Genomic DNA, 16,080 nt, shown 5'->3' on the forward strand with positions numbered 1-16,080 from the left:
TTCTTTCAATGTGATTTCTCGCATATTATCTGGAAACATTGTTGTTCTAAGGCTGGAATTGACATTTCTTATTCTAATTGGAATGATCTAGTTCTTAAATTGTCTTCAGTCTTAAATTCGAGATCTGTTGAGATTTTGATCAAAAAATGGGTGTTTGCTAGTTGTGTTTCTCACATTTGGAAAGAAAGAAATTCGAGAATTTTTAGTAATATGAGAAAATCGAATGAAGGAGTTATTTTGTGTATTGAGAATGAAATTCAATTGAAGTTATTAGGGTTGAGGAAGATGAATGTTATGGTCAGCAGGGAGATTTTACAGATCTGGGGTATTTTTGGAAAAAATTGATGGGTTTAATGAATTTTTTTGCAAGGATTAGTTGTTGTGATTCTGTTTGTTTTGAGGATTGGGATGATATGGAGCTGTTGAGTTGTTTGACTGTCTTTATGGGAGGCTTGTATTCGGGGTTTTTTCGGAATGATAGTTTTAAAGGAATTGACGGTTATCAAGGAATTGACGGATTAATTCACTGGTTTAAGAGCTTGCTCTTGAATTTTGTGATTTGTACCTTTGGGATTTTTTGTTTGGATATGATCTTAATTGAGATTATTCAAATGGAAAATCCTAGACATGTGATTGATGCCATGTCAAGTCTGCAACTAGGTTTGATAATATGGCGGTATTGTGAATTCCTGTGTGGGTTTTTTTATGTATGCAGGAAAGGAGTTATGAAGCTGTTTATGAAGTTGTTTGTCGTGCGTTTTGATAGTGGGAATGTTTATAGCAGGAAGCCCATTATGATGAGTCACCTTTGGATGATGAAGGATAAAAGAGAGAACAATAAAGGAGGGATACAAGGGCTGAAAGATGGTAGAAGTTGCTGGATTGATTTCTTGATGATTGTGCAGTGGGTTTTGGTTTATATTTTTTGTGTTTCTTGGTTCATTATTTTTGTCTGTAGGATGTTTGAGTTTGAACATTTATGGGGTTGTTTTTTAAGTTCTCACTATTGGACTGTGGGTTTTTTTAAGGGCCTTACCCCTTGCTTTGGTCTTAATGGTGATTGGTGGTGTGGTTATTGCAAGGGGGTGTTGTTACCTTTTTTCCCACCTTTAATAAGTCCTTGGTGTAGGCTTATGAACATTAAGGTTTTTTGGGGCTTTTGGAGCTTAGTCGAGATGTTTAAAAAGTGGGTGGGAAGTTGGTTATGGATAGGTTGGATTGTTTAGGGGTTTGTTTGTTTTTATTTTATTTGTATTTGTATTCTTTTATTCTTTTTAATAAAGTTTGCTGAGCTTTGGCTCTTTTCAAAAAAAAGAATTAAACCATGCTTATCAAAGCTTTGCTAAATCGCGAAGACTACTTCTGTTGTGGAACTCACGAATTAAACAACGCTCATGAAATCTTTGCTAAATTGCATAGACTTCTAAGGTGGAACTTAAGAATGAAACAATGCTCATTAGAGCTTTTCTTAAAATGTATAGACTTCTATTGTGTAACTCAATAATTAAACAATGCTCTTCAAACCTTTCCTAAATTGCGAAGACGCGTTTTATTGAGGTACTCAAGAATTAAACCATGCTTATTGAACTAAATTGCTTAGACTTTTAATGTGGAACTAAAGAATGAAATAATTCTTATCAATGCCTTGCTTAAATTGCATAGACTTCTATTATGGAACTTAAGAATTAAACAATGCTTATCAAAGCTTTGCTAAATTGTGAAGACTACATCTATTGTGGAACTCAAAAAACAATGCATAACAAAGCTTTGCTAAATTGCATAGACTTCTAATGTGGAACTCAAGAATGAAACAATGCTCAACAAAGCTTTGCATAAATTGCAGACACTTCTGTTGTGGAACTCAAGACTTAAGCAATTCTCATCAAAGCTTTGTTAAATTGCAAAGACTACTTCTATTGTGGAACTCAAGAATTAAACAATGCTCATCAATGCTTTTCTTAAAGTGCATAGACTTATATTGTGGAACTCAAAAATCAAACAATGCTCGTCAAAGCTTTGCTTAAATTGCGTAGACTTCTATTATGGAACTCAAGAATAAAGAAATGCTCATCAAAGCTTTACTAAATTGCAAAGACTACTTCTATTATGGAATTTAAGAATTAAACAACGCTCATCAAAGCTTTTCTAAATTGCATAGACTTCTAATGTGGAACTCAAGAATGAAACAATGCTCATCCAAGCTTTGCTTAAATTGTATAGACTTCTACTGTGGAACTCAAGAATTAAACAATGCTCTTCAAAGCATTGCTAAATTGTGAAGACGACTTTTCTTGAGGTACTCAAGAATTAAACAATGCTTATTGAACTAAATTGTGTTGTCTTTTAATGTGGAACTAAATAATGAAATAATTCTTGTCAATGCCTTGCTTAAATTGCATAGACTTCTATTGTGGAACTTAAGAATTAAACCATGCTTATCAAAGCTTTGCTAAATCGCGAAGACTACTTCTGTTGTGGAACTCACGAATTAAACAACGCTCATGAAATCTTTGCTAAATTGAATAGACTTCTAAGGTGGAACTCAAGAATGAAACAATGCTCATTAGAGCTTTGCTTAAAATCTATAGACTTCTATTGTGTAACTCAATAATTAAACAATGCTCTTCAAACCTTTCCTAAATTGCGAAGACGAGTTTTATTGAGGTACTCAAGAATTAAACAATGCTTATTGAACTAAATTGCATAGACTTTTAATGTGGAACTAAAGAATGAAATAATTCTTATAAATGCCTTGCTTAAATTGCATAGACTTCTATTATGGAACTTAAGAATTAAACAATGCTTATCAAAGCTTTGCTAAATTGTGAAGACTACTTCTATTGTGAGACTCAAAAAACAATGCATAACAAAGCTTTGCTAAATTGCATAGACTTCTAATGTGGAACTCAAGAATGAAACAATGCTCAACAAAGCTTTGCATAAATTGCAGACACTTCTGTTGTGGAACTCAAGACTTAAGCAATTCTCATCAAAGCTTTGTTAAATTGCAAAGACTACTTCTATTGTGGAACTCAAGAATTAAACAAAGCTCATCAATGCTTTTCTTAAAGTGCATAGACTTATATTGTGGAACTCAAAAATCAAACAATGCTCGTCAAAGCTTTGCTTAAATTGCGTAGACTTCTATTATGGAACTCAAGAATAAAGAAATGCTCATCAAAGCTTTACTAAATTGCAAAGATTACTTCTATTATGGAATTTAAGAATTAAACAACGCTCATCAAAGCTTTTCTAAATTGCATAGACTTCTAATGTGGAACTCAAGAATGAAACAATGCTCATCCAAGCTTTGCTTAAATTGTATAGACTTCTACTGTGGAACTCAAGAATTAAACAATGCTCTTCAAAGCTTTGCTAAATTGTGAAGACGACTTTTCTTGAGGTACTCAAGAATTAAACAATGCTTATTGAACTAAATTGTGTTGTCTTTTAATGTGGAACTAAAGAATGAAATAATTCTTGTCAATGCCTTGCTTAAATTGCATAGACTTCTATTGTGGAACTTAAGAATTAAACCATGCTTATCAATGCTTTGCTAAATCGCGAAGACTACTTCTGTTCTGGAACTCACGAATTAAACAACGTTCATGAAATCTTTGCTAAATTGCATAGACTTCTAAGGAGGAACTCAAGAATGAAACAATGCTCATTAGAGCTTTGCTTAAAATGTATAGACTTCTATTGTGTAACTCAATAATTAAACAATGCTCTTCAAACCTTTCCTAAATTGCGAAGACGAGTTTTATTGAGGTACTCAAGAATTAAACAATGCTTATTGAACTAAATTGCATAGACTTTTAATGTGGAACTAAAGAATGAAATAATTCTTATGAATGCCTTGCTTAAATTGCATAGACTTCTATTATGGAACTTAAGAATTAAACAATGCTTATCAAAGCTTTGCTAAATTGTGAAGAAAGACTACTTCTATTGTGGAACTCAAAAAACAATGCATAACAAAGCTTTGCTAAATTGCATAGACTTCTAATGTGGAACTCAAGAATGAAACAATGCTCAACAAAGCTTTGCATAAATTGCAGACACTTCTGTTGTGGAACTCAAGACTTAAGCAATTCTCATCAAAGCTTTGTTAAATTGCAAAGACTACTTCTATTGTGGAACTCAAGAATTAAACAATGCTCATCAATGCTTTTCTTAAAGTGCATAGACTTATATTGTGGAACTCAAAAATCAAACAATGCTCGTCAAAGCTTTGCTTAAATTGCGTTGACTTTTATTATGGAACTCAAGAATAAAGAAATGCTCATCAAAGCTTTACTAAATTGCAAAGACTACTTCTATTATGGAATTTATGAATTAAACAACTCTCATCAAAGCTTTTCTAAATTGCATGGACTTCTAATGTGGAACTCAAGAAAGAAACAATGCTCATCCAAGCTTTGCTTAATTTGTATAGACTTCTACTGTGGAACTCAAGAATTAAACAATGCTCTTCAAAGCATTGCTAAATTGTGAAGACGACTTTTCTTGAGGTACTCAAGAATTAAACAATGCTTATTGAACTAAATTGTGTTGTCTTTTAATGTGGAACTAAAGAATGAAATAATTCTTGTCAATGCCTTGCTTAAATTGCATAGACTTCTATTATGGAACTTAAGAATTAAACAATGCTTATTGAACTCAAGAATGAAACAATGCTCATTAGAGCTTTGCTTAAATTGTATAGACTTCTACTGTGGAACTCAAGAATTAAACAATGCTCTTCAAAGCTTTGCTAAATTGTGAAGACGACTTTTCTTGAGGTACTCAAGAATTAAACAATGCTTATTGAACTAAATTGTGTTGTCTTATATTGTGGAACTCAAAAATCAAACAATGCTCGTCAAAGCTTTGCTTAAATTGCGTAGACTTCTATTATGGAACTCAAGAATAAAGAAATGCTCATCAAAGCTTTGCTAAATTGCAAAGACTACTTCTATTATGGAATTTAAGAATTAAACAACGCTCATCAAAGCTTTTCTAAATTACATAGACTTCTAATGTGGAACTCAAGAATGAAACAATGCTCATCCAAGCTTTCCTTAAATTGTATAGACTTCTACTGTGGAACTCAAGAATTAAACAATGCTCTTCAAAGCATTGCTAAATTGTGAAGACGACTTTTCTTGAGGTACTCAAGAATTAAACAATGCTTATTGAACTAAATTGTGTTGTCTTTTAATGTGGAACTAAATAATGAAATAATTCTTGTCAATGCCTTGCTTAAATTGCATAGACTTCTATTGTGGAACTTAAGAATTAAACCATGCTTATCAAAGCTTTGCTAAATCGCGAAGACTACTTCTGTTGTGGAACTCACGAATTAAACAACGCTCATGAAATCTTTGCTAAATTGAATAGACTTCTAAGGTGGAACTCAAGAATGAAACAATGCTCATTAGAGCTTTGCTTAAAATGTATAGACTTCTATTGTGTAACTCAATAATTAAACAATGCTCTTCAAACCTTTCCTAAATTGCGAAGACGAGTTTTATTAAGGTACTCAAGAATTAAACAATTCTTATTGAACTAAATTGCATAGACTTTTAATGTGGAACTAAAGAATGAAATAATTCTTATAAATGCCTTGCTTAAATTGCATAGACTTCTATTATGGAACTTAAGAATTAAACAATGCTTATCAAAGCTTTGCTAAATTGTGAAGACTACTTCTATTGTGAGACTCAAAAAACAATGCATAACAAAGCTTTGCTAAATTGCATAGACTTCTAATGTGGAACTCAAGAATGAAACAATGCTCAACAAAGCTTTGCATAAATTGCAGACACTTCTGTTGTGGAACTCAAGACTTAAGCAATTCTCATCAAAGCTTTGTTAAATTGCAAAGACTACTTCTATTGTGGAACTCAAGAATTAAACAAAGCTCATCAATGCTTTTCTTAAAGTGCATAGACTTATATTGTGGAACTCAAAAATCAAACAATGCTCGTCAAAGCTTTGCTTAAATTGCGTAGACTTCTATTATGGAACTCAAGAATAAAGAAATGCTCATCAAAGCTTTACTAAATTGCAAAGATTACTTCTATTATGGAATTTAAGAATTAAACAACGCTCATCAAAGCTTTTCTAAATTGCATAGACTTCTAATGTGGAACTCAAGAATGAAACAATGCTCATCCAAGCTTTGCTTAAATTGTATAGACTTCTACTGTGGAACTCAAGAATTAAACAATGCTCTTCAAAGCTTTGCTAAATTGTGAAGACGACTTTTCTTGAGGTACTCAAGAATTAAACAATGCTTATTGAACTAAATTGTGTTGTCTTTTAATGTGGAACTAAAGAATGAAATAATTCTTGTCAATGCCTTGCTTAAATTGCATAGACTTCTATTATGGAACTTAAGAATTAAACCATGCTTATCAAAGCTTTGCTAAATCGCGAAGACTACTTCTGTTGTGGAACTCACGAATTAAACAACGTTCATGAAATCTTTGCTAAATTGCATAGACTTCTAAGGAGGAACTCAAGAATGAAACAATGCTCATTAGAGCTTTGCTTAAAATGTATAGACTTCTATTGTGTAACTCAATAATTAAACAATGCTCTTCAAACCTTTCCTAAATTGCGAAGTCGAGTTTTATTGAGGTACTCAAGAATTAAACAATGCTTATTGAACTAAATTGCATAGACTTTTAATGTGGAACTAAAGAATGAAATAATTCTTATGAATGCCTTGCTTAAATTGCATAGACTTCTATTATGGAACTTAAGAATTAAACAATGCTTATCAAAGCTTTGCTAAATTGTGAAGAAAGACTACTTCTATTGTGGAACTCAAAAAACAATGCATAACAAAGCTTTGCTAAATTGCATAGACTTCTAATGTGGAACTTAAGAATGAAACAATGCTCAACAAAGCTTTGCATAAATTGCAGACACTTCTATTGTGGAACTCAAGACTTAAGCAATTCTCATCAAAGCTTTGTTAAATTGCAAAGACTACTTCTATTGTGGAACTCAAGAATTAAAACAATGCTCATCAATGCTTTTCTTAAAGTGCATAGACTTATATTGTGGAACTCAAAAATCAAACAATGCTCGTCAAAGCTTTGCTTAAATTGCGTAGACTTCTATTATGGAACTCAAGAATAAAGAAATGCTCATCAAAGCTTTACTAAATTGCAAAGATTACTTCTATTATGGAATTTAAGAATTAAACAACGCTCATCAAAGCTTTTCTAAATTGCATAGACTTCTAATGTGGAACTCAAGAATGAAACAATGCTCATCCAAGCTTTGCTTAAATTGTATAGACTTCTACTGTGGAACTCAAGAATTAAACAATGCTCTTCAAAGCTTTGCTAAATTGTGAAGACGACTTTTCTTGAGGTACTCAAGAATTAAACAATGCTTATTGAACTAAATTGTGTTGTCTTTTAATGTGGAACTAAAGAATGAAATAATTCTTGTTAATGCCTTGCTTAAATTGCATAGACTTCTATTGTGGAACTTAAGAATTAAACCATGCTTATATTGGCTTTGCTAAATCGCGAAGACTACTTCTGTTGTGGAACTCACGAATTAAACAACGTTCATGAAATCTTTGCTAAATTGCATAGACTTCTAAGGAGGAACTCAAGAATGAAACAATGCTCATTAGAGCTTTGCTTAAAATGTATAGACTTCTATTGTGTAACTCAATAATTAAACAATGCTCTTCAAACCTTTCCTAAATTGCGAAGACGAGTTTTATTGAGGTACTCAAGAATTAAACAATGCTTATTGAACTAAATTGCATAGACTTTTAATGTGGAACTAAAGAATGAAATAATTCTTATCAATGCCTTGCTTAAATTGCATAGACTTCTATTATGGAACTTAAGAATTAAACAATGCTTATCAAAGCTTTGCTAAATTGTGAAGAAAGACTACTTCTATTGTGGAACTCAAAAAACAATGCATAACAAAGCTTTGCTAAATAAGGATATAACTCCACAACATTGGCAATGTTGTAGTTCAACCCTTTTAGAAAACGAGTCATTTTTTGTTCTTCAATTTCTTCAATATCCCCCATCAAGGACAACTTCTCAAATTCATCAATGTATTCTCCAACACTCATTTTTCCTTGCCTCAAATCAGCAATCTTCTTGTAAGTGGCAATTCTATGAGTAGAAGGAACATATCTCTTTCTTAGCTTTCGTTTTAGAGAAAGCCAAGAACAAATTTTTTCTTTGCCTTCACGGGTTCTCTTGGCCTTAAGCCCTTCAAACCACAATGAAGCACCACCACTTAGCTTGAGAATGGCATACTTGCAGCTTTTTTCATCATCCACTTCTTTGAACTCGAACATTCTTTCAATCTTCCTTTCCCACTCCAAGTAGCGTTCAGGATCAGTTCCACCAACAAATTCAGGCAATTCAGACACCTTGAATTCTTCCACAACCCTATGTTCACCACGGCGGGGTTGCCTTCGATTTCCACCTTCTTGGATGTTTCTTAATGCTTCACGAAGATTTTGTAGGAACTCCGGATCATCAAAATCCATTATGCTCTCTGATACCACTTATGATGCGTGTATGGGCTTGATTTGGTGAGTAGGGTAGTGTTTAGGTAAATTAAAAGAGAATAGTAACCACAAATGATATATGAATGGAAAGAAATGGATAGATTAGTAACAACTCAAGACCTATTAAGTTGTATACCGGTGAAAACAATCCAAGACCTATTGGATTGAGTTCGTATCAAGTCAAGAACACGTCCTAACAAGATAATTTGTGAATTATAACAATAATTCAAAGTGAACAAAAGGGTTCTTTGATTAGAAATTCGTCTATTACTTTTTCCATGCATAATTTGGCTTTATATGAAGCCTTTATTACAAATTTGGTGGTTACAAGCCAACCAACCAATTATTCATTAAAACTAGTAAATCGAAATTAAGGTAACTCTTGAAAGAACACAAAAAAAACGTCCATGAGACTTGTGAATGAAAAAAAAACGGCTATGCTTCATTAAGGAGCCATAAGAAGCATTAAGGAGTCATCATAAGCATTAAAGTGTAACCCTAATCCACCAAAGAGTGTCAAAAACGGCTAGGAGGCTTTATGAAGCAAATAGTAACGTTTTTAGCACTTATGAAGCCTTAAAAATGTTGCCTTAGTCTTCATGCAACCCTAATTCAATTTGTGGGTTACCATGCACAACCCAACCATTGAGCCCAAACCACCTTCTAGCCCACTAGTAATCACTAATCCATCACATTTTGGGCTTTCATGATCCATGCATGGATCATCCCCTCCCCCTTTGAAAGGAATTGACCTCAATTCATCAAGTCCATCATCATCAAGATAAGGTGAAAGATCTCCCACATTAAAGGTAGCATGCACTCCATGGTCTCCTCCCAAATCTACCTTATAAGCATTATCATTGACACGTGACACCACTCTGTAAGGACCTTCAGCTCTTGGCATCAACTTGTTTTTCCTTTTGTTAGGAAAACGTTCTTTCCTCATATACACCCACACCAAGTCACCATCTTGAAAGACACGTGGTTTCCTATGCTTGTTGGACTTCTGTTTGTACAACTCATTCACGGCTTCAATCTTCTCACGAACTTGTTGGTGTAGTTTCATCATAGCCTTCAACTTGTCATTAGCATCCTTGTGAACCAATTCATCCTTTGGCAATGGAATCAAATCCAAAGGCATGTAAGGATTCACACCATACACCACCTCAAAAGGAGAGTGACCTGTAGCATAAGTAGGAGAACGATTATAGGCAAATTCAGCATGTGCAAGTTTGATGTCCCAATCTTTTTGAGTTTTGCTAACCAACCCTCTCAACAAAGCACCCAAAGTTCTATTAGTCACCTCCGTTTGCCCATCCGTTTGTGGATGATGGGATGTACTAAAAAGTAACTTAGTACCGACTTTCCTCCACAAAGTGTTCCAAAAGTAACTTAGAAACTTGGAATCCCTATCAGAAACAATTGTTTTAGGAATACCATGCAAACGAACCACCTCTTTAAAGTACAAATCAGCCACGTTAGAGGCATCATTTGTTTTATGACATGGCACAAAGTGAGCCATTTTTGAAAACCTATCCACCACCACCATAATGGAATCCTTCCCCCTTTGAGTTCTAGGCAAAGCCATAATGAAATCCATGGACACATCTTCCCAAGGACGAATAGGAACCGGCAAAGGAGTGTAAACACCATGCTTGAAAGTTGTTTTTGCCATATGACATGTAACACACTTGCCCACTATGTTGGTTACATCCCCCAACATCTTCGGCCAAAAGAAATGTTCTTTAAGCACCTGCAAAGTTTTGGTAATGCCAAAATGACCAGCCAAACCACCGCCATGAGCTTCACGAATCAACAACTCCCGTATTGCATGTTTTGGGACACAAAGGCGATTGCCTTTGAATAGAAAGCCATCTTGAATCACAAATTCACCATTAGGACCACCTGCACATTTCAAAAACATATCTCCAAAGTCCATATCAGATTGATAATGGTCCTTTAGAGTTTCAAATCCCAAGAAACGAACATCCAAAGTCACCAACAACGAGTAACGCCTCGAGAGTGCATCAGCCACCACATTGCTTCTACCATCCTTGTATTTGCATGAGAAATGAAAGGATTGCAAGAACTCCACCCACTTTGCATGTCTTGTGCTCAACTTTTGTTGCCCATTGATGTACTTTAAGGATTCATGATCAGAATGCAAAATAAAATGATTTGCACGCAAATAATGACTCCAATGATCTAAAGCACGGACAATAGCATAAAACTCCTTATCATAAGTGCAATAATTCAAACGAGCACCACCCAACTTTTCAGAAAAATAAGCAATAGGACGTTTGGATTGGATCAAAACAGCCCCAATACCAACTCCACTTACATCACACTCCACTTCAAATGGTTGAGAAAAATCAGGAAGAGCCAAAATAGGAGCATCACACAACAATGCCTTGAGTTTCTCAAATGCCTTTTGAGCTTCTTCTCCCCATGCAAAGACTCCTTTCTTCAAACAACCTGTTATGGGACTTGCAATGGTGCTAAAATCACGAACAAATCTTCTATAGAAAGAAGCAAGACCATGAAATGATCTAACTTCAGAAATATTAGTAGGAATAGGCCATGACTTGATTGCTTCAGTCTTGGATGGGTCCACGGACACGCCATTTCTTGACACCACAAAACCCAAAAATGCCACTTCTTCCACCAAAAACGAACATTTTTCTTGCTTCCCATAGAGTTTTTGAGCTCTAAGCGTCTCGAAAACCTGTTTTAAGTGCACCAAATGATCCTCCAAGCTCTTGCTATATACCAAGATATCATCAAGGTACACAACCACAAACCTGCCCAAAAAAGATTTTAGCACTTCATTCATTAGTCGCATGAAAGTGCTAGGTGCATTAGTTAGACCGAAAGGCATCACGGTCCATTCATACAAGCCATGTTTAGTTTTAAAGGCTGTTTTCCATTCATCCCCTTCACGCATACGAATTTGATGGTAACCACTTCTCAAATCAATTTTTGAGAACACAATAGAACCATGCAACTCGTCCAACAAATCATCAATTCTAGGAATAGGAAATCGGTATTTTATGGTGATGTTATTAACGACCCTACTATCAACACACATCCTCCAAGAACCATCTTTTTTTGGAACCAACAAAACTGGAACAGCACAAGGACTTAGGCTTTCACGAACATAACCCATTTTCATGAGTTCATCAATTTGTTTTTGCAACTCTTTTGTCACCTCCGGATTACATCTATAGGCGGCTTTATTGGGCAAAGGAGCACCCGGAATAAGGTCAATTTGGTGTCCGATACCACGGATTGGAGGCAAACCCGGTGGTAATTCGCTTGGAAACACATCTTGAAACTCCAAAAGCAAATCAGCAATAGCGTTTTCTCCATGCACCATCTTCTCCACCTTTGCATGCTCTTTGGCCACAAGCATGTAGATAACATCACCTTTGTCAAGAACTTGCTCCACCTCCCTTTCACTAGCAAACATAGAAAGATTAGGTTTTTTTACTTGTTTAGAATTCATGGACCTTATGGCCGTTGGGGACATGGGTTTTAACACAATTTTTTTATTATTGTGTTTCAACTCATATTCATTGCTCCTCCCTCTATGTAACACGTCCCTATCAAATTGCCAAGGACGCCCCAACAAAATATGACATGCATCCATAGGAATAACATCACACAACACTTCATCTTCATAAGACCCCATAGTTAGACCAACTCTAACCTGTTTTGTCACCTTTATTTTGCTTCCATCATCCAACCAATGAAGAACATATGGTTTTGGGTGGTTTGTAGTAGACAAACCCAATTTGATCACCATTTCATTAGAAGCAACATTAGTACAACTTCCACCATCAATAATCAAACTACACCACTTGTTTCTAACCAAACATTTGGTGTGAAACAATTGGTCTCGTTGATCCATATCAGCCACGGTTTGAACCCCTTGAGTTTTAAGGGTTCTAAGCACCAAAACTGTATCATACACCGGTGCTTCATACTCTACCTCCTCCTCTTCTTCCTCTTCTTGTTGTGTATCATAAAAAATACCCGCCAACCTCTCTTCTTCCTCCAACTCTTCACGACATTCAATGGCCTCCCTTAAAGTCACCACCCTTTTGTTTGGACAAGCATTTTGGTAATGACCAAAACCTTGACACTTGAAACATCTAATTTTCGCCAAACTAGTTTCTTTGGTACCACTAGTAAGTTTAGGAGCAACGGGAACACTACTAGAACCAGAAGGAGTAGAAACAGAATTTTGTCTATTGCTAGACTCGGGCTTGGACCACGACTTTGACTTGGGACTTTCGAGACTTGAACTTGAACTCCCACCATAACGTGCTTTGGCCTGCCCCTCCAACTTCAAACACAAACCACAAAGAGTTCCAAAATCAGCATAAGGATATAACTCCACAACATTGGCAATGTTGTAGTTCAACCCTTTTAGAAAACGAGTCATTTTTTGTTCTTCAATTTCTTCAATATCCCCCATCAAGGACAACTTCTCAAATTCATCAATGTATTCTCCAACACTCATTTTTCCTTGCCTCAAATCAGCAATCTTCTTGTAAGTGGCAATTCTATGAGTAGAAGGAACATATCTCTTTCTTAGCTTTCGTTTTAGAGAAAGCCAAGAACAAATTTTTTCTTTGCCTTCACGGGTTCTCTTGGCCTTAAGCCCTTCAAACCACAATGAAGCACCACCACTTAGCTTGAGAATGGCATACTTGCAGCTTTTTTCATCATCCACTTCTTTGAACTCGAACATTCTTTCAATCTTCCTTTCCCACTCCAAGTAGCGTTCAGGATCAGTTCCACCAACAAATTCAGGCAATTCAGACACCTTGAATTCTTCCACAACCCTATGTTCACCACGGCGGGGTTGCCTTCGATTTCCACCTTCTTGGATGTTTCTTAATGCTTCACGAAGATTTTGTAGGAACTCCGGATCATCAAAATCCATTATGCTCTCTGATACCACTTATGATGCGTGTATGGGCTTGATTTGGTGAGTAGGGTAGTGTTTAGGTAAATTAAAAGAGAATAGTAACCACAAATGATATATGAATGGAAAGAAATGGATAGATTAGTAACAACTCAAGACCTATTAAGTTGTATACCGGTGAAAACAATCCAAGACCTATTGGATTGAGTTCGTATCAAGTCAAGAACACGTCCTAACAAGATAATTTGTGAATTATAACAATAATTCAAAGTGAACAAAAGGGTTCTTTGATTAGAAATTCGTCTATTACTTTTTCCATGCATAATTTGGCTTTATATGAAGCCTTTATTACAAATTTGGTGGTTACAAGCCAACCAACCAATTATTCATTAAAACTAGTAAATAGAAATTAAGGTAACTCTTGAAAGAACACAAAAAAAACGTCCATGAGACTTGTGAATGAAAAAAAAACGGCTATGCTTCATTAAGGAGCCATAAGAAGCATTAAGGAGTCATCATAAGCATTAAAGTGTAACCCTAATCCACCAAAGAGTGTCAAAAACGGCTAGGAGGCTTTATGAAGCAAATAGTAACGTTTTTAGCACTTATGAAGCCTTAAAAATGTTGCCTTAGTCTTCATGCAACCCTAATTCAATTTGTGGGTTACCATGCACAACCCAACCATTGAGCCCAAACCACCTTCTAGCCCACTAGTAATCACTAATCCATCACATTTTGGGCTTTCATGATCCATGCATGGATCACTTAAGACTTAAGCAATTCTCATCAAAGCTTTGTTAAATTGCAAAGACTACTTCTATTGTGGAACTCAAGAATTAAACAATGCTCATCAATGCTTTTCTTAAAGTGCATAGACTTAAATTGTGGAACTCAAAAATCAAACAATGCTCATCAAAGCTTTGCTTAAATTGCATAGACTTCTATTATGGAACTCAAGAATAAAGAAATGCTTATCAATGCTTTACTAAATTGCAAAGACTACTTCTATTATGGAATTTAAGAATTAAACAACGCTCATAAAAGCTTTTCTAAATTGCATAGACTTCTAATGTGGAACTCAAGAATGAAACAATGCTCATCCAAGCTTTGCTTAAATTGTATAGATTTCTACTGTGGAACTCAAGAATTAAACAATGCTCTTCAAAGCATTGCTAAATTGTGAAGACGACTTTTCTTGAGGTACTCAAGAATTAAACAATGCTTATTGAACTAAATTGTGTTGTCTTTTAATGTGGAACTAAATAATGAAATAATTCTTGTCAATGCCTTGCTTAAATTGCATAGACTTCTATTGTGGAACTTAAGAATTAAACCATGCTTATCAAAGCTTTGCTAAATCGCGAAGACTACTTCTGTTGTGGAACTCACGAATTAAACAACGCTCATGAAATCTTTGCTAAATTGCATAGACTTCTAAGGAGGAACTCAAGAATGAAACAATGCTCATTAGAGCTTTGCTTAAAATGTATAGACTTCTATTGTGTAACTCAATAATTAAACAATGCTCTTCAAACCTTTCCTAAATTGCGAAGACGAGTTTTATTGAGGTACTCAAGAATTAAACAATGCTTATTGAACTAAATTGCATAGACTTTTAATGTGGAACTAAAGAATGAAATAATTCTTATGAATGCCTTGCTTAAATTGCATAGACTTCTATTATGGAACTTAAGAATTAAACAATGCTTATCACAGCTTTGCTAAATTGTGAAGAAAGACTACTTCTATTGTGGAACTCAAAAAACCATAACAAAGCTTTGCTAAATTGCATAGACTTCTAATGTGGAACTCAAGAATGAAACAATGCTCAACAATGTTTTGCATAAATTGCAGACACTTCTGTTGTGGAACTCAAGACTTAAGCAATTCTCATCAAAGCTTTGTTAAATTGCAAAGACTACTTCTATTGTGGAACTCAAGAATTAAACAATGCTCATCAATACTTTTCTTAAAGTGCATAGAATTATATTGTGGAACTCAAAAATCAAACAATGCTCGTCAAAGCTTTGCTTAAATTGCGTAGACTTCTATTATGGAACTCAAGAATAAAGAAATGCTCATCAAAGCTTTACTAAATTGCAAAGATTAATTCTATTATGGAATTTAAGAATTAAACAACGCTCATCAAAGCTTTTCTAAATTGCATAGACTTCTAATGTGGAACTCAAGAATGAAACAATGCTCATCCAAGCTTTGCTTAAATTGTATAGACTTCTACTGTGGAACTCAAGAATTAAACAATGCTCTTCAAAGCTTTGCTAAATTATGAAGATGACTTTTCTTGAGGTACTCAAGAATTAAACAATGCTTATTGAACTAAATTGCATTGTCTTTTAATATGGAACTAAAGAATGAAATAATTCTTGTCAATGCCTTGCTTAAATTGCATAGACTTCTATTGTGGAACTTAAGAATTAAACCATGCTTATCAAAGCTTTGCTAAATCGCGAAGACTACTTCTGTTGTGGAACTCACGAATTAAACAACGCTCATGAAATCTTTGCTAAATTGCATAGACTTCTAAGGTGGAACTCAAGAATGAAACAATGCTCATTAGAGCTTTGCTTAAAATGTATAG

At 34.8% G+C, this 16,080-nt stretch overlaps 1 protein-coding gene across 1 annotated transcript; it reads right to left on the reverse strand.

Moving 5' to 3' along the window:
- Positions 1-7,510: 7,510 nt before the first annotated feature.
- On the reverse strand, positions 7,511-13,499 carry LOC145064303 (uncharacterized). Its single transcript, XM_079011777.1, has 7 exons — positions 12,147-13,499; positions 11,633-11,882; positions 10,557-11,203; positions 9,664-10,424; positions 9,369-9,510; positions 7,974-8,506; positions 7,511-7,544 (listed from the first exon to the last, which is right to left on the reverse strand). Exons 1-7 carry the CDS (start codon positions 13,497-13,499, stop codon positions 7,511-7,513), a joined length of 3,720 nt encoding a protein of 1,239 aa, XP_078867903.1.
- Between the last annotated feature and the right edge of the window lie 2,581 nt (positions 13,500-16,080).

The sequence above is a fragment of the Lactuca serriola genome, chromosome 7 (assembly GCF_051521515.1).
Source record: "Lactuca serriola cultivar US96UC23 chromosome 7, Lser_US96UC23_V15, whole genome shotgun sequence".
Lineage (NCBI taxonomy): Eukaryota > Viridiplantae > Streptophyta > Magnoliopsida > Asterales > Asteraceae > Lactuca > Lactuca serriola.